This window comes from Zootermopsis nevadensis, unplaced genomic scaffold, assembly GCF_977971745.1.
Source record: "Zootermopsis nevadensis isolate Lab colony 2312 unplaced genomic scaffold, Znev_1.0 Znev_ptg000057l, whole genome shotgun sequence".
In the NCBI taxonomy this organism is placed as follows: Eukaryota; Metazoa; Arthropoda; class Insecta; order Blattodea; family Termopsidae; genus Zootermopsis; species Zootermopsis nevadensis.
In genome coordinates this window covers 1,438,342-1,458,224 of record NW_028259188.1, presented here as the reverse complement: position 1 = coordinate 1,458,224, position 19,883 = coordinate 1,438,342, and the positions used below count along the sequence as shown (strand labels likewise).

Sequence of the window (19,883 nt, the reverse complement as noted above, 5' to 3'; positions counted from 1 at the left end):
TCTGTTGACATTGTTGATGATGTCATTTCTTGGCTACGACGACGACTAATCACAATTTTTTATAGTAAGATAATAAGATATTTCAACAAAAGCTTCAGCAAGTATCTTGAAGGAAAGAATTTCCATATTTATTGAAAACTTTAAAGATCTTTGGACACCTATTCCAAGGGTAATCTGATCCGAAAGAAACCGAATCGTGGAAACAGTAAATACTGTCCATCTACACTGCGGCCGATACTTCTTAACACAAATCTAAGCAGTTACCATTCTATGTAACCTCCACCTGGAGACTGCGCGACTTGAAAGGCAATTAATTCTCTTCCATTCTCAATGAAATAAATTAAATTAAAAGTCATATTAATGATTGCACCTACTACGGTGTGCGAGATTTTCAGTCAGAGAATGTGGCTGACTATAGGCTAGACCAGGGGTCGGCAAACATTTTTTCTAAAGGGCCAAATTGTAAATATTTTAGGCTCTGCGGGCCAAGAGGCAAACTCCAGGATATTTATATAGGTAAGGCTACTTATGTAACAAGAAAAAATCAAGCTTTAACAAATTTATTGAACAAAATTTAACGTAATAAAGTTAAGTAGACAACAATTGTTTGAAATACAGCTCTACTATTGAGAAGAATGGAATTGCCTGTTATGAGATAACATTTCACCAAACTGAGGTTTAAATCCAGTACTCCCTATCATCAAAATTGACTGTAAATGCTGACCTGTATTGAGATTTTACATATTTCATCTTTGAAAATGTATTTTCACACAGGTAGGTGCTGCCAAATACAGATATAAATACCCGAGCATATGATCTTGATTGACCGTATTCATCGCTTGGAAGACACTTGTAGAATTCTATTAGATTCTTCTCTTGAAATTTTCTTTTTAGCATGTCATCACACTGCAGAGTAATCACTTCTAATTGAAGGTTGGATGGAAGCTTCTCAATTGTACAGTTAAATGGATTTTGAAATATGGAAATGTCTTCTGCACTTGCATCAAGATACGAAACACGCTGCTGGAACTGTAGTTTGAGTTCAGAAAATATATCCGCTGCACATTTGTGCGGGAATGGAGATTTCACTTCTTTTAATTTTTGACAGCATGGGAAATGCACAAAGCAGTTTGAAATTTCAAAGAATTTAAATATGTAAAATACGTTCTTACCTTGCGGGCCGTACAAAAAGAGGCGGCGGGTCGGATTTGGCCACGGCCGTAGTTTTCCGACCTCTGGGCTAGACAACCATGGCTCGTATCTTTGCTGGAGTCCAGACCGTCTCCGAGACCCAATCAGTTTCCCACCTAATGGGTACCAAAACTCTTTCTCCGAGTAAGACGTTGGAGCATGAAGCTGATACCCCATTTCCATTTAGTGTCTACATTAAGGACACATTGAGCTTTATCTTTATTGCCCAACACGTCATCAAGATGTAATGCTTAAATACAAGAAAATTTTTCCATTTGCATTTTATCGTACAAGTTCAGGAATTAAACCCTGTGACTTCTTGTTTAACGTCGATCTGAAATTTAACTGATGTTTCTGTCCACAGTTTCGACTTCGACAAACAAAATATCACGGCAGAAGTCCTAGTCCCAGAGGCACATTTCACTGGCAATTATGAACTGGATGGCAGGCTTTTGGCTCTCCCGATAACTGGCAAGGGACCCCTCGACGCCACGCTTTGTAAGTCACTACGACACTGTTTTTATGTGAGCTGGAATACATTTTCTGGAAGACGTATACGTTGCAAGCAAATTTATTTTTTTATTTTATTTGTAGTGTTCTGTCTGACGACAGGTCCATATATTATGAACAGGATCCTTCCAAACTCTTCAGGTTGTCAGGGACCTGCTCATACATATATACATTCTTGGCAGAGATGATCAGAAGTGGTTTGCCATTGCCTTCTTCTGTGTGTGAATGGAGTAATTGTTGGGATGCCACGGAGAAACCGGGGAAACCCCCGGAGGAAAACTCCGTGATGCCTATACCACGGCCTTGCCCAACACAAGTTATAAATTTGAGCACCACCGGGAATTGAACCCGGAACCCAAGGCTTACAAGGCTAGTGTTCTGACCGCTAGACCACCGTGGCGGTGCAAATTTATTACGGAAAACAATTTCACCCATAAAGAGGATCAGGCAGCATCATAAACAAGCCAAAATTAAATATTAATTTAATATCAAAAGCTTTACTTAATTGAAACACATATATATAATTTTGTTTCTTGTTTTGCGTGGATATGAAAATTGATCTCTTGCCCCTCGTTAATCAACAAAGATTGAGGGTGTTCAAGAAAATACCCTGATGAGAATATCTCGATAAAGGAAAGACAGGTCCATAGCTCAGGCGATAATCGCCTGTTTCTAATATCAGACAATAGGGTTTTCTTCCAGGGCAATCCATACGGGAATTGTGGTGGAAGAAGTGGTAATTTGATAGATTTTTATTCGAGTACTTCCGTTTCCGCCTCTCAAAATCATTCCTCCACATTCACTCACGCATCATCTTTCGAACAGACACTTGATCCTTTAGCGGTCCAGTCCCACACAGATACTTTTACCTAATTGGCTGTCTTCTGGATTGTAACGCATCATAAACTTCGACCAGACTATACTGTGCTACAATCCTGAAGCTCGCGGTGGGAGGTGGTGAAAATATGACAACAGAATGTGTGGCGGTCATAGATTCCGGTTGGAGCATATTACAATTTATCTTATAGAATTGAATTCCAAAGGTGAAACTGCATTAAACGTGCTCATAGCAAAACAATTTTGTGATGGTACTGGATAATTTTAGATTTCGTAACAAATTATTTGTTTTTAAACACAAAGCTCTCGATCACAGTGGCATCGAGGCCTCATGAATAAAGGCTGATAAAGTTATAAATATGAACGTTTGGCGATACGGTGTTTGCTGAAGTCACTTCTATAGTAAATAACCCAGTCTGTTGTCTTCCAGATGACCTCTACGTCAAGTATACAACTGGTTATAACCTTTCGAAGATGGATGACGGCGAAGTGTACCTTGTTCCTACTGACTATTATATACAGTTCCAACCCAACAATTTGAAAGCTAAATTGGGAAATCTGTTTAACGGAAACAAATTACTAGGTAAGCTCATAACCACCGCAGTTCCAAACCTGGCCGCACAGACGCGCAGGCTGATAACATGTCTGTTTCAGGAGACAGCATGAACGCGTTTATCAACGAAAACTGGCAAGCCGTGCTGAAAGAAGTTGGGCAGCCTACCTACGACGCCCTAGGTCTCATCGTGCACACCATACTCAGTGCAGCCGCAAAAACGGTGCCCTACAAGGATATATTCGACGACACAGAATGAAGACATCCACGTCTGGTTAAAAAGAAGTGATATAGTGTACGGCAGCAAGACGAAACGGGCGAAGTACCCTTCGACGTAAATTAAGATAACACAAAGATATTTAACTCGATTTACAGCAGCTGCACTTTAGCCATTATATACTATCGATAGGGACTTTATAGTTAGGACGTAGGGTTATCCTACTGGGCGTGCCACTAACATAAACGCAGTAAAAATGTAAAATAAAACAAAATATAACAAATAAACATAAGATTAATAACAACTTTGTAAAAAATCGAAATTTAAAAAAATAATCATCACTCGCACGTGGATTCAAACGCAAAAGATCCGCCTCACTAACATTCCTTCAGGCAACACGAAGAACATTTTTCGATTTACAAATTTTTACTGCGCGACTATGCTTGCATTACTGAATCTCCAAGAAGCACGTGTTACATCTCTACAAAGAAATTCAGTAATTGCTGACCCATAATTGACGTTAAAAGATCAAGTGTCGTAAGGAATATTTTTGTTTCGGGTTTTACATTTTCCACAACTAAATATCACCAGAGTTTTGTAACATTAAATTATATCACAGAACACTTTCACGGCTTCCATTACCAAATAATTAACATCAAATAAGAACCGATCGGTCATGACTATTAGCCTGTGGCTTGCTAGACGCATCAAGGGCTCTTGTCAAGCTTCGAACGTTCAGTTTAAGAAAACAACTTTATCTTCCCCGTTTGTCTTCTGCGAAGTACCACTGAGTATATGTCACAAGTTAGTAGAGTTAAGCGGCAATAGTTTTCAGCAAACCACCAAGAATTCAGAACGGACATGATATGGAAGTTGGCGTATTATAACCGGCGCAATTATTTCTCTCCAATTAATTTCTATCCACATTGATGAACTAGTTACTCTAAGGCTTCATATTATGTTTTGTATTTTACCAACATGAAAAATTATACCGCACTCTGAACAAGTTAAATTAAAGATGAATATCTGAAACAACGATTAAAAAAGAATAATTCTAAGACAGGGTGTACACCAAGGTAACTGGAGACAGCACCTTCATTTCCTATTCATCTCCACCGCAAGTGAACAAAACACGTGTAGTCATACGGCGCAGTGTATACTTAGGAAATTCTACCGCAGTTGCAACGAATTAGAGGGAAATTCGGTATCTCAACCGACAAGCTACTCGGAGTGTCACGTTCCTCTGAGTTGAGTTCCCGTCCAATTGTGCAACTGATTATGGAAAATAAATATCCAGAATAAAGATAATTTAATTCGTTCACTTAAGAGAACTGGAACCTTGCTAATAAGACATGACTTGAAGAGGCTTGGATCTTAAATAGCTGTCTTTTGAGTTGTAGTGTCGTAAAAATTGCCATCGTTTAAGAGGTCTTTGCTGTCTCCGTCATCAGGCGACTGCACGACGCAACAAACTATAAGACAGCCATCTTAGTACTCTTAACCGTGAGAACCTGAGATTCCACTTAGGCTTGGAACTTAACTTATTTCCTTCGTAACAATGCAGTGAATTCCATACAGTCTGTTTTACCTGGGTGAGGGGGTGAAACGTTTAACATGAGTATCAGTTAGAGGTTGCCTTTGCGTGCACTCGGTATAAGAACTAGTGAAAGACAATTGAATAATAATTTCCTTGGATATTATCCATCGTCTAGTAAATATAAAACGTAAGACGACGTTTCGGAGATGGGACTCTATCTCCGTCTTCAGGTTCCTACACAGTTGGGCCCACTAAATAGAGGTAATCCCTATCTCCGGACAAAGTAAAAAAGTGAAAGTCCCGGAATAAAAAGACATCACCACACCATCCATCCGTGGGACGTAAAAGAATAGACAGTAGAAATCAAGATTCATTAAATACGATAAAGCCAAAAAAACAAAAAACTCACAAAAGGTGGGAATAAATACACATGTATGGAATCCCGTGTGATTGCGGTAGATGGTATATCGGCCAAACCAGCAGACCTCTGGAGGTACGCATAAAGGAACACAAATATAATTTCAGACAGGGCCTGCTGGAGAAATCCAGATTGGCCCAACATGCGTACGAAGATCATCATGTCTGTTGGGATGGAGCCAGGGTGTTATTAACAGAACCCAATAATGTCTACAAAAAATACAAGGAGGCGACACACATGGCACTACTTGCCAAACCTATCAGCCAACCTAGTTTGGATTTATCTCGTATTTGGATTCCGGTTATCTCTGAAGAAGTCCAAGTTGTGCATCGAGTTTCGAGCTGATATTCATATGTATTTTTTCCCCACCTTTTGTGAGTCTTTGTTTTATTTGGCTTTTTCGTTTTTAACTAATTTGTTTCTACTATTTCTGTTTTTTACGTCCCACGGATGGATGGTGTGGTGGTGTTATTGTATTCCGGCCGTTCACTTTTTACTTTGTCCGGACTGCGAGGACCAGTCGCTTTGGAAGATGACCAAGCGGGTGATGCGAGTCCCCACTCCGTCGCCCCCCTTGATAGTGCCGGGAGGACTGGCTCTCTCGAACCCCGAGAAGGCAGAAGCCCTGGCCGACAGCCTTGAGGTCCAGTTCCAGCCGGTAGACAACCCGTCGGACCCGGCTGCAATTAACATGTTTAACGAGGCGATGCGAGCATAGGAGTATGCCCCCGCAAATGAAACGAAATTAACCAGTCCCTCGGAGTCGCCCAGGCCATCAAGGGACTCAAGGTTGGCAAGGCTCCGGGCCCCAACGGTATACCGAACAGGGTCCTGAGACATCTCCCACGACGCGCGGTAATCTTTCTCACGAAAGTGTTCAACGCGGTCCTCCGCAGGCAACACTTTCCCTCGGCATGGAAACACGCTCGCGTGGTGTCCATACTGAAACCGGGGAAGGATCCCACGCTACCTTCTTCCTATAGACCCATCAGTCTTCTCGACACGGTCGGCAAGCTCTGCGAGAAGATCCTCCTAACGAGGGTCCTATATGAGGTCAGCGAACGTGGGCTGCTGCGAGACGAGCAGTTTGGGTTTCGACCCAGACACAGCACGTCGTTGCAGCTGGCTCGCCTCGTCGAAAGGGTCAACAGAAACCTTGATGAGAAGCGGCTAACCGGCGCGGTTTTCCTGGACGTGGCCAAAGCCTTCGACACAGTCTGGGTCCAAGGCCTCCTATACAAACTGACCGTCCTCAACTTCCCGTCGTACTTGGTGAAAACCATCTCTTCCTACCTCGCTGACCGGACATTCCAGACGTCCTTCCAGTCGGCCACGTCCACACGTCGTGCCATGAGGGCTGGAGTTGTGCAGGGCGGACTTCTCTCCCCTGTGCTCTTCAGTCTGTATGTCAACGACTTACCCACACCGTCCCGCCACGTCGAGTTAGCACAATACGCGGACGACACGGCTCTAGTAGTCACGTCCCGTAGCCCAACGCTTCTCGTCAGGTATCTGGAGACCTACCTCAGTAGACTTGAGCTCTGGCTCAGGGCCTGGAGGATTGCTATCAACGTCTCGAAGAGCACCGCGGTTCTCTTCGTTTCGGCGAGAAGACGCATCCAACAGCCCAGAGCAGTGCAGTTTCTCGGACAGCCGATCGAATGGGTCAAAACAGCTCGGTATCTGGGGGTCATCCTTGACGCCGGGCTTACATGGTCGGCGCACGTCAACCAAGTGGGAAAGAAGGCGGCGCAACGATTAGGTGTGCTAGGCCCGCTTATCAATAGGAGAAGTGGCCTGTCAATCAGGAACGGTGTACTACTCTATAAGCAGCTCATCCGTCCCATAATGGATTAAGCATGCCCGATCTGGAGGTCAGCTGCCCGCAACCACGTCCGGAAGCTGCAAGTTCTGCAATCCAAGTGTCTTCGCATTGTTACTAACGCGCCCTGGTACGTTAGTAACAGGCAAATACATGAGGATCTGGGGGTCCCTTTCTTTGCCGACCACATCAGAGGTTTGACTCGAGTTTAACTGGTATGGGGAACCCCTTAGTTCAGCAACTCGGAAGGCACTCGTGCCGAATGAGGGCTGCCAGAGGTCGCCCAAAGGCAACCGAGGGCGACTGATGTTCAGCAGGCCAGCCGAGGCCATCCCCAAACGACGGCCAAGTCAGCACAACGAGTGGTTAGACTACTCGGCTACCCTGACTGAGGTTTTCCGTGCTTTCCTCAGTTGTAAGGCGAATGCCAGGGTATAACTTAATAGGGGCACGGCCCGCCACCCTTCCCCCCGATCATGGAGGCCATCAGCTGAAGTGATCTTCCCCCCATGCCGCAGAGGCCTTCAGCCGAAACGGCCCCTCCCTCTCTGGGTTCATACCCCACAGACCCAACCAACCAAATTCCTTCGAAAACTTGCCTGACGGGATAACCTCCCATCAGCAGTAACAGATCCCAGTTTGAATGGTCGAGGCTCCCGCCACGACGAAACCCCGTTAGCGTTAGCAAAATTTCCGTTCTTATATTACGACCGTTTACCATTTCCAGCAATGCGTCTTGTGCGCAGGAATGGTTTCACCTAGGTAGGGACGATGCTTGCGCTTGCGCAGGCCTCTGCCCTCAGTTAGCTACTTTGGTTGGTTGCCAACTGCAGTGAGAAATGGGACGAGGGCTGCATTGAGGACTGGTACAAACACTGCAGTAGGGTCTGGGACGAGGACTGGTACAAACACTGCAGTGGGGTCTGGGCGAGGACTGCAGTGAGAAATGGGACGAGGACTGCATTGAGATCTGGGACGAGGACTGCAGTGAGAACTGGGACGAGCACTGCAGTGAGGACTGGTACAAACACTGCAGTGGGGTCTGGGTGAGGACTGCAGTGAGAACTGGGACGAGGACTGCAGTGAGAAATGGGACGAGGACTGCAGTGAGTACTGGTACAAACACTGCAGTGGGGTCTGGGACGAGGACTGCAGTGAGAACTGGGACGAGCACTGCAGTGAGGTCTGGGACGATGACTGCAGTGAGTACTGGTACAAACACTGCAGCGGGGTCTGGGACGAGGACTGCAGTGAGGACTGGGACGAGGACTAGAGTGAGTACTGGTACAAACACTGCAGTGGGGTCTGGGACGAGGACTGTTGTGAGAACTGGGACGAGCACTGCAGTGAGGTCTGGGACGAGGACTGCAGTGAGTACTGGTACAAACACTGCAGTGGGGTCTGGGACGAGGACTGCAGTGAGAACTGGGACGAGCACTGCAGTGAGGTCTGGGACAAGGACTGCTGTGAGAACTGGGACGAGGACTGCAGTGAGAAATGGGACGAGCACTGCAGTGAGGTCTGGGACGAGGACTGCAGTGATACTGGTACAAACACTGCAGTGGGGTCTGGGACGAGGACTGCAGTGAGGACTGGGACGAGGACTGCAGTGAGTACTGGTACAAACACTGCAGTGGGGTCTGGGACGAGGACTGCAGTGAGAACTGGGACGAGCACTGCAGTGAGGTCTGGGACGAGGACTGCAGTGAGTACTGGTACAAACACTGCAGTGGGGTCTGGGACGAGGACTGCAGTGAGGACTGGGACGAGGATTGCAGTGAGTACTGGTACAAACACTGCAGTGGGGTCTGGGACGAGGACTGCAGTGAGAACTGGGACGAGCACTGCAGTGAGGTCTGGGACGAGGACTTCAGAGAGTACTGGTACAAACACTGCAGTGGGGTCTGGGACGAGGACTGCAGTGAGAACTGGGACGAGCACTGCAGTGAGGTCTGGGACGAGGACTGCTGTGAGGACTGGGACGAGGACTGCTGTGAGGACTGGTACAAACACTGCAGTGGGGTCTGGGCGAGGACTGCAGTGAGAAATGGGACGTGGACTGCATTGAGGTAGGGACGAGGACTGCAGTGAGAAATTGGACGAGAACTGCAGTGAAAACTGGGACGAGCACTGCAATGAGGACTAATACAAACACTGCAGTGGGGTCTGGGACGAGCACTGCAGTGAGAACTGAAACAAGGACTGCAGTGAGAAATGTTACGAGGACTGCAGTGAGAAATGGGACGAGGACTGCAGTGAGGACTGGGACGAAGACTACAGTGAGAACTGGGACGAGCACTGCAGTGAGGACTGGTACAAACACTGCAGTGGGGTCGGGGACGAGGACTGCAGTGAGAACTGGAATGAGGACTGCAGTGAGAAATGGGACGAGGACTGCAGTGAGAAATGGGACGAGGACTGCAGTGAGGACTGGGACGAGGATTGCAGTGAGTACTGGTACAAACACTGCAGTGGGGTCTGGGCGAGGACTGCAGTGAGAAATGGGACGAGGACTGCAGTGAGGACTGGGACGAGGACTGCAGAGAGGACTGGTACAAACACTGCAGTGGGATCTGGGACGAGGACTGCAGTGAGAACTGGGACGAGCACTGCAGTGAGGACTGGTACAAACACTGCAGTGAGGTCTGGGACGAGGACTGCAGTCAGGACTGGTACAAACACTGCAGTGGGGTCTGGGCGAGGACTGCAGTGAGAAATGGGACGAGGACTGCATTGAGGTCTGGGACGAGGACTGCAGTGAGAACTGGGATGAGCACTGCAGTGAGAACTGTGTTATTATTATATTGTAGTATACAAAGTGTTATTTTATATAGAATTTATTGGAAAGTGTTGTTATTAATGTTTTCTAAAGTACACAACACTGTAACAACTGTGGTACATAATGACATCAGTACTGCAGTATAAGGCAGACATCAGAAAAAGAATATGAGTCCAGCTAGAACATTATCAGAAATGTACTTACATAGGAAAAGTTAATAAAAGTTGTTTCTGATAAATTCTATATAAAAACACTTAAAGTACAACATACAGTTAACAATAAAGAGGTTTCACCTGTTTGAAATAAATTAAACAGTGATGTATTACAGATTTTAATAGTTTTAATGGCTATAAAAATTAATACTAAGAATAGATAGATGTCACATGTTGCAATTATATTTTAATTTCTAACAAATGGGCATACAGAAAAGAACACATTCCATTATATGTGTGAAAATAAATATAGACAATTATTGGTTGAACATGGAAAATTTGATTATACATAGTTTGCCAAACATGTAATATCATACAAAAAATTCCACTGCTGTTTAAAATACAAAACATGGTTTAGCTTTTGTTTATGTGTTGGAGGCTGGAACTGTAAGGACTGCTACCCAGTTGGACAGTAAGTGTAAAAGTTTCTGTATAATAGTGGTTTTATTTAATAATAAAGAACTTTCAGTTTTAAACATCTTCATGTTGATAGCCTCTAATCCCCTTTTCCAACATATTCTATCCTATATAGTTCTCTGAGGAATTGTGTTAGTCATCCCTCAGTTCGCTGCATATACCTATTTTCTACTACTGAATTGTAATTTCAAACAGATGTTGCAAGAAAACAAAGAAGTCTCCTCACAGACTTGTCTCTTTTATAAAATTTCACACTCAGTGAGAAGGTGCAGCATGTAGCATGACCACACAGTGATGTCATGACACTGGAAAACATGCACTGAGATAGAAGGTGACAGTGCTAACAAATTATAAGAGTTACCTGCACAGTAAAGCAGTGCAAACATTTTGTAGATAACCAGATGTCTTCATTTGAATTTCCTGACTCCATACTGAAATGTGCAAGGACTTACTCTAATATACAGGTCTGGCCATTACATTATTATAATCACTATCTATGCTAAATCTTGGACGAATATTCTCATTAATTGATTTCTTATTATAGTGGCGACTGAAGTCTGCAACTGGTACAAAATCTTCACTCATTGGATAACGTTCTGCCCCAAGCTCCAGTACATTCATGCGCTGGTATTTATGAAAATTCAGTTTGCCTTCTTCATAGTGTCCCATCTTATGCACCAGCTCAAGTTCCTTCACAATCTATATGAAGCTCAGGACACAGAACCACTGGTAGAAGAGAAATACTGCAAACAAATGAAGTAACATGTACTGTGGGCACATTATTTCCCAATTGGACAATGCATTGTCACTTCGGCTCTGAATATGGAGACAGTATGCTTCTCCGAAACACTGGTATCTATCAGCCAGTCTACATGGCACCAGAACCAAAAAGAACATCATCCTCGCCACAATGTGAAAACTTCAAATCTCACTTAGAAAACACTGTCTGTGAGTCTGGACACTGTTACATCATAATAACTAGGCATCTGCTTGAACATGAAAATGTTACTGTCTAAATTAGCTACTTCTTATAGTTACTTTCTGCCAAAATAATTCAAATTAGAAGGGGGTAGAAGGACAAGAGATTAATTTAATTTTAGTGTTCATTTTGTGAATATATCTTAAATTAGAGAAGGAAAGGAGAACATGATTGAATTAAACAAAACAGAAGATTTCCACCTTAAGATTGCATCGAAGTTTGGGGGAAGATAAGACGAAGGAAATTCTTTCTTTATGCCCTTTTCATTCCTATGTTGAGCATAGGGGTCTCCTTTCAGATGTTTTTTGATCTATTTAGACATTTGATAGAACTCCTTGGATGAGTGATCAGTCCACCTGTACACAGAACAGAACATCACAGAAAGACATGGACAAACATCTACGCCTTGAGTGGGATTCGAACCCATGGTCCCAGTGTCTGAGAGCACGAAGCCCACGCCCCAGACTGTGTGGCCACTGTAACCGGCAAGAAGGAAATTAGTAGATAATTAACATTTTATTTAATTCCATATTTTTATTGCCAGGAAACCTTAAGTCCCAAAAAATGTAATATTCCTAATTTCAAGGCTTTGAAAGGAGTAATGTCTTTCTGTACATAGCAGACTGACCTGAATATCTGAAAACAAGATATTAGGCAAGATCTGCAGGTAAAAACTTAGTAACATTGTGAAAAGAATTAGTGAAGTGAAATGGAGTATAATGTGGTGCAGATGTACATTATGCACAGATGACAGCAGCATTCTTTGAGAGCACAAAAAATTAAGACTGTGAATACATGACTGGTGTGAAAACAAACTGATGAAATTATACAGTAAGAGAAATGAAAGCGTTTTTATGAAAGAACATGGAAGAATGGAGAATACTTTATCATACGATAATTGAACCACGTGGAAATGTCAATGAATGATGATAATTTGACAATACCTCCACATATAGGTTTCACTTCTAACTGTTTTCAGTATGCCAAAGTGGCTTATTTAGATCTGGACTGAGTGCAAGTTTTAATGCAAGAATAATAAAGATTGTAGGATTTGAGGTTTTCGCTGCAGTAAGTCTGAAGATGATTGTTAACCATTTTCTTGGTATACTGGGTATTTACATCATAGCTTTGAGTGAGAGGCATATCAAAAATTATAAGATAGATTTTTTTATAAATAGAAATGAAATGTAGATAAAATATTTTAAAGGACTCTGATACCTATTTATTTTTGATTTAAACTTTTTGTAATTAAAACACTGAACTAAAAATTATGAGCAATATCAACATCATAAGGAGCACATCACATTAACCTGTTATAAAAAACTGTACAACCACACTATATTGCATGAAATTCTTGTACGATGGATTTCTAGAACTTACATAAGACAAAGCCTCCTAGTAAACCAAGGTCTGCAATGTTCTCCTTTACCAGTAACATGGCAATAACAAAGCTGGTGGTCAAGAAGACTAGCCGAGCAATTTCCAGCACAAGAAATGGGTACACACACCACAGGGACACCTGAGAGTTAGAATAAGGACATTTTTTATAATTTTTATATACACACAGTAACATATGTATACTGATACAAGCACACACACATGAGGCAAAGTATCTACCATTCTGCGCTCTAGTTTCATTGAATAAAAAATTGTTTGTTTCAATATAAAATAAAATGCTCTCACTTGTGGGCATATAATTTGACAGTCTGTTTATCATTTAATTCTCTATTTAAAATTGTCACCCCATTATTATGAAACTTTATAATAATGTCATATCACATGATTCATGACCATATCTTTTAACCTATATGTATGTGCCAGACCACTCACATGCTGTTATTTTACATTCCTGCTACCGCTGGATGTATAACTACTTCTGAGCAGTATCTTGCTTTTGTCTAGTAGACAAGGCACTGGTACTCAGGTAAGGGAGCTTTAAGTTTTTCACCAATATATGCTATTATTATGTATTCTTCTGTTTTATGGGAAAGGAGGTATGAGTATGGTATACTGTTGCATACCATACTGACAGGAAAAGAACCCTGCCTCTAAATAATGTTTGAAAACAAAAAATGAACAGTAATTTGACTCAGCATTTGACTCCAGTCAGTTAACTTACACAGTTCTCTGACAGTGCCAGCCCATCTCTGAGGACCATGTCCCACAGAAATTTTATGCATTGCTGTAAAAAAATGAGTTTGATTCATTTCTAATTTGTCTGCAATTAGTATAGCAGGAAAAGGTTTTTCAGATTTGGTGGTTAAGTTTCAAAATGTTCATGAACAAATTGTAGCTTTAATGCAGTTTTGCACTTATTATGGTATTCAGTAAATGTGCTTTGTAGTCTGTTCTGTTCTTGGATCTAACAAGATGCCTGTTCCTCCCTGATTTGTTTGAATCCTCCTTCCCAATTAGTATAAATTGTTCAGCTTCTGAATTCATAAAGAATGGCTGTATGACAGTTTCCATAAGTTGATGTGACTGTTGCAGTTATATTTGTGTTATGGTTGAAAGTTCATTAAGAACCTTGATTTTGCATATTAGGCAATCAAAAAAAGTTACACTTTAGAAACCCAATACTTTTCATCATTAAGCCATCAAGACAAGAATTAACATTTTTTAAACAGTAGTGTGAAAAACATGTCATTGATAATGCATGAAGAAACAAGTATACTTTTGTTTCTTTCCTTGTGTATTTTCTGGTAGTGAATTTGTATGAACTAAAATTAATGTACAGGCTTTAAAATTATCAGAACAACAAAGAACATGCTTGTTGCACAACAAGATTACTGTGAACTTAAAAATAATTCACACAAAAACGAACAGTGTATACAGCCTCCGTCTAGGAACACTCACGCGACTTACATTTACGCAAACGAATCTGCAGAAACAATAAATATTTTAGACGTCAGTTACAAGAGTTACTCCATTCTGACATTTGCTAATATGAACAAGTATTGTAGGATCATAATCTCTTTAAACCCAGAGCGAAGTCTTGATTAATAATGTTCCATAAAGTTTACCAGAGAACGTTTGTTTCTTCAAGATGTTTGCAAATAGTTCGGAATTTTGTTCTGACGAGCCTAAGGAAATCAAAATTTTCTGTGAATGATACCTTTCTCTTTCTGATGACCGATGATTGACATTGTTCTTGAATGTTATCTGCGAAATGTTGTTAGTGGAAATCGAGCCCCTACTAAAGGTAAAGGGCCAGTGGAGGGCGATAAAAATAAGATGGAACCCATATTCAGAACTGACCTGCTTCTTCCTTTGATGTAAATGGGGAAAGAAAGAAAAAAAAAAGAAGGGGAATACTCATGAAGAACAAAAATTAAGACAGAATCAGAAATCATTAAAACCAAACAAAGAACATAAGCCAGAAACATTGATGATTTGAACACTCAAATTGGCATGATTAGATAATACCTGCTTGTCATTAGTACCCACCCACAGAACATACAGAACCTTAAATAACCTATCATGGCCTGTTGGACTGCCCTGTAACTTGCAAATCTTTTTTGCTGATTGATTGATCTCATAACTAGGTTGGCTGATCGAATTGGTCATACACACCATGTGAGCCAATGTCTTGTGTTTCATTTTCCTGCTGTTAGTTTTGATCTACAAAATCCTAGCTTTATCCTAACCTGTCCACTGATCTTCATAAATATGTTGGACCAGTTTTGATTATTTGAGATAGTGTGCATGTTTCGAGAATTATACTGCTGTCACCAACTTATCATCTTTCATATTCATAAGGAATGTTGCAAGTGTAATGTGGCATCTGTCACTTGAGGATGGAAGCAGATCCACCATCTGAAACATTCTCTTTGGAATACTAGACCATGGAAAAAGTCTGGAAACCCAGTACTAATAGTAACATACCACTACCAGAACTCTTTAGAATTAATTATACTTAAAGTTATAATTTAAAAGTAAGTTACTTCAATACTAGATATTTATACAGACAATAAAGTAAAGATCAAAATTAATTCCAAGTTATCTGTATCTTCACCAATCAATCGTGGGTGTCCACTATCCCCAACTTTGTTCAGTGTATACTTGAATGAAATACAACATGTTTGGGAAACAGAAAAAATAAAAGGATTTGCAATCTCAAGAATATAAGCTTAAAAACAATCCTTTTTGCTATTGACCAAGTACTAATCTCAACTTCAGGAAAAGATTTACAAATATCAATTTATAAGATGAATAAGTTAATAAATAAATACAGGATGACGATTTCAACAGAAAAGACAAAGACAATGGCATTCTGTGGCTGAGAACCAGCAAGAAGTAAAATAGTAATAGACAACAAAATTATTGTACAAATAAACACTTTTAATTACCTTGGTTGTTCCCTATCATATGAAGCAGAAAAAGACATAGATATCAAACTTTCAGAATTCCTGAAAGTTACTGGCCTTATCAGCATGATTTTTAAACCATGAGAAGTCCAAAAACGAACTAGAATAAAAATATATAATACTTTGGCACTACCAACAATTTTATATGGCATTGAAAACTGAACAATGAAAAAGAGGACAAAAACAGAATTACAGCTGCTGACATGAAATTTATGAGATGCACTGCAAAGTACACTTGGATGGCCTATAAAAGAAATAAAGACACACTTAAAGACCATTCTGTACCACTTTGTATGTGTGGCTCTTTCCTAGACTTGCTTGATCCTCACATAAAAATGAAATAATGTTATAGTAGCTATGGGCTTCATTATCTACACTTTGTGGCAAGGAAACTGTGATAATATTATAACTTATCTCACGTTGAAGGCTGAGCCTGTCGCAGAAGCTGCCTGCAGAAGTATTGACTGTCTTTCTTCTCTTTCAGTGCTTGGAGTTATTGGGGTAATGCATATATTTGGCAGAAGAGGGAACCTCTATTACACTGGTGGCATAATTGCGAGGTGGATCTGTGAAATAACTGTTGATTGTGTAAGGAAATAAATAATTTTGTACATTCAGTGTTCATTTGAAACAAGTAAATTGTGTATTGTGTTGGACACTGTTATTTCTGAAAAAGCTTATTCAGGTTGTTGATATGTAAGCTCCTGTCTGTAAATCTAATTTTAAGAACTGGCTGTATTATTTGAAGGATACATGTAAATAAGCAGTGCTTTGTTTGAATGATGTCATGTACTGGTATGTTTCAGTATTACCATCGTATGCTTGTTGTGTTGTGTTGTGTTTCTCTTTGCTCTAATTGTACATAATCTATTATAAGAAAAATAGTACTTTCAGTTGTTTAGTACTTCAAAATTTTGTTCCTACTCTGCTTGCATCATCAATACATTTGCCAATCTTAAAAAAATGATTACTTTTATTCTGGGAGTCCTAATTTTCTATTTTTTTTATTTATTTATTTAGAAGTTCCAAGAATCCAGTAGTGGATATAGAACACGTCACAAACTCAAGTATAAAAACATAAAATACATACATTAAAAAATTACATCTAGACAAGCAGCGTACTAAATTCAAGACAATATAATTATTATTTTTATTACAATAGTTATCCAATTAAGTACTCATCCACAGTGTAAAACGAGTGAGTAATTAAGAAATGCCTTAATGCAACCTTGAACTTTTTAAAATTATTTGAGGTATTCTTAACCTCTGTGGGTAATTTATTAAATATCTTTATACCCGCATAGTGAACTCCTTTCTGATAAATAGTTAAATTGGCTTGGGGTAGATACAAATGTTGTCTCTGTCTAGTATCAATAGTATGAGAGTCAATGTTTGATGGAAAAAGAGTTTTGTTTTGTAATACAAACAATAATAAAGAAAATATATATTTTGATGACAACGGTAAGATATCTAATTCTTTGAATATATTTCTACACGATACTCTATTGCCACATCCCATCATTGTTCTAATTGCCTTTTTCTGAAGGAGAAAAATAGTGTAACTACTAGATGAATTTCCCCAGAAAATGATGCCATAGCTCATTAAGGAATGAAAGAAAGCATAATAAATTGTCTTTAGTACTGAAATAGACATATATGGTTTCATATTTCTAATTACATAGCAAGCCTTGCTCAATTTTTTAATAAGTAGATCAATATGATTCTTCCAAGTTAATGCACCATCAATCATAATTCCCAAGAATTTAGTACAGAAGATATCATTAATGAATTTATTATTATAACTTATTGTGACAGTATCTGACATTTTTCTCTTAATTTTAAAATTAATATAATGTGTCTTATTAAAGTTTAGTGATAATCTGTTCATTCTAAACCATCTATTTATATTTTCAAATGTTGCATGAATGTGTTTATTAAAGTCGTTTGTATTAGAATGAGAAAATAGGATGCTAGTATCATCAGCAAAAATTATAGGTGTAGCAAGTTTAGTTATTATACTGGGTAAATCATTTATGTATAAAAGAAACAACAAAGGTCCCAATATAGACCCTTGTGGAACTCCATATCTAACTTTAAGCCAATCCGAGGCTGTATTGTTATTGTCATTAGTATGTAATACTATTCTAATGTATCTGTTATTTAAGTAAGATTCATAGAGTGCGTGATCTTTCCCATTGATACCATAAAATTTAAGCTTAAATAACAAAATTTCATGATCAACACAATCAAAAGCTTTTTCCAAATCACAGAAGATGCCTCCCACTATTTGTTTGTTATTCATGGCATTTAAAATCTCTGTAGTCAATTTATAGATTGCATTATCTGTTTTTAATCCTTTCCTAAATCCATATTGTTCAGTACTTAAAATATTGTATTTATTGAGATGATCCAAAATTCTTGAGTACATTATAGTTTCAAATATTTTTGAAAAAGATGTTAAAAGTGATATAGGTCTATAATTAGACACATCATATATATCACCATTCTTATATAATGGTTTTATTAATGAATATTTTAATCTATCCGGAAATACTCCTCTCCTTAACATTTTATTGCATATATAATTTATAGGTGAACTTATAAATGACGAGCTTATTTTTAAAATCATAGGTGGTATCTCATCATATCCATGCGATTTTTTTAGTTTAAGGGATTTTATTATTTTTTTTATTTCTTTGTTCGTACAGCATTTGGAATTCATATTTGGGTATGGATTAGAAAAAGCTTGGTTCATGAAATGAATATAATTTTCATCATCATTAATATCATTTGCAATTACGGGATTATTAATATCTTGTAGTTTTATTTTCTCTGCAATGTTAACAAAATAATTATTAAATTTTTCAGCAATAGTTTGTTTGTTATTGAACTTCTTACCATCAATTTTTAGTGTTTTTATTTCAACTCTATTTGTATTTCTACCTGCTTCTTTATTTATAATACCCCAAGTAGTTTTAATTTATTATCAGAATTTAGAATGCATTTATCATACTCCATTCTTTTTGCCTCTTTTATAACTGTGGTCAATATTTAATAGTAATTTCTGTAATAAGTTTTAAGAGTAGGATCCTTATTATTCCTTAATTTATTACAAAGTTCTCGTTTATGTTTACAGGACATTAATATTCCTGGTTTAATCCAAGAATTATTTTTCTGTTTACATTTTATCTGTGTCAAAGGGAAGCTGGAATAGTAAATTTTTAAGAAAATATTTAAAAATGTGTTAAAACTATGATTAATATCATTTTCATCAAAAACTAATTCCCATGTTTCCTGACTTAGTTTTAATTGAAAATCTGTTATAGTATCGTTATTTATTAACCGTTTTATATAAGTATGATATCCTTTTCCCTGTTCCTGTGCCTTATGAAGTATTAATACTTGGGCATCATGATCTGATAGACCATTTATAGAGGGGTATATCACATATTTTCCAATACTGTTTATATCAATGAAAAAATTATCAATTACAGTGCATGAGGAGATGCCAACTCTAGTGGGGAATGTTACAATACTAGTAAGATTATATGATTGTAGGACAGCATCAAGTTGCTTCTTTCTGTTATCATCATTTAAATAATTTACATTTATATCACCACATATAATTATATTGTATCTCTCATGATATAATTTCTGTAGAATCATATCTAATCTTTCCAGGAAATTTGTAAAATTACCCATAGGAGATCTGTAAATAGTTAGTATACAATTTTTGTTTGTTCCTGGTAAGTTCTTAGTCAGCTGAATTGCACACGCTTCGATGTCCTTGTCTACAGTAAATTCTTCTAAATTTATGGTCTTAAATTTTAAATTTCTATATACAAATATACTTACACCTCCTTTTTGAAAAAAATTTCCTACAATATTTAGCACCTAATGAGTAGTCATTTAAATGTATCAGTTGAAGTTAATCCTCCATTAGCATATGAATGCCCAAGTACTGAATCAATTGCACTCAAGCCGTGAGAACCTTACATTTCATCAGGCATGATGTATATACTACCAAAGGTAATAGCATTTTAC

At 39.1% G+C, this 19,883-nt stretch overlaps 1 protein-coding gene and 1 long non-coding RNA gene across 2 annotated transcripts; one reads left to right on the top strand and one right to left on the bottom strand.

Moving 5' to 3' along the window:
• Positions 1 to 1,529: 1,529 nt before the first annotated feature.
• Positions 1,530 to 4,343, top strand: LOC147871384 (protein takeout-like; the record flags this gene model as incomplete). The annotated part of the gene is made up of 3 exons (XM_087361263.1): positions 1,530 to 1,689; positions 2,969 to 3,121; positions 3,193 to 4,343. Coding segments are annotated over 3 exons (471 nt in total), but the record flags the coding sequence as incomplete, so codon positions are not given.
• Positions 4,344 to 10,179: 5,836 nt separating this feature from the next.
• Positions 10,180 to 19,846, bottom strand: LOC147871383 (uncharacterized). Its single transcript, XR_015538800.1, has 3 exons — positions 19,695 to 19,846; positions 12,853 to 12,991; positions 10,180 to 11,236 (listed from the first exon to the last, which is right to left on the bottom strand). It is a non-coding gene; the product is annotated as an uncharacterized LOC147871383 (long non-coding RNA).
• Between the last annotated feature and the right edge of the window lie 37 nt (positions 19,847 to 19,883).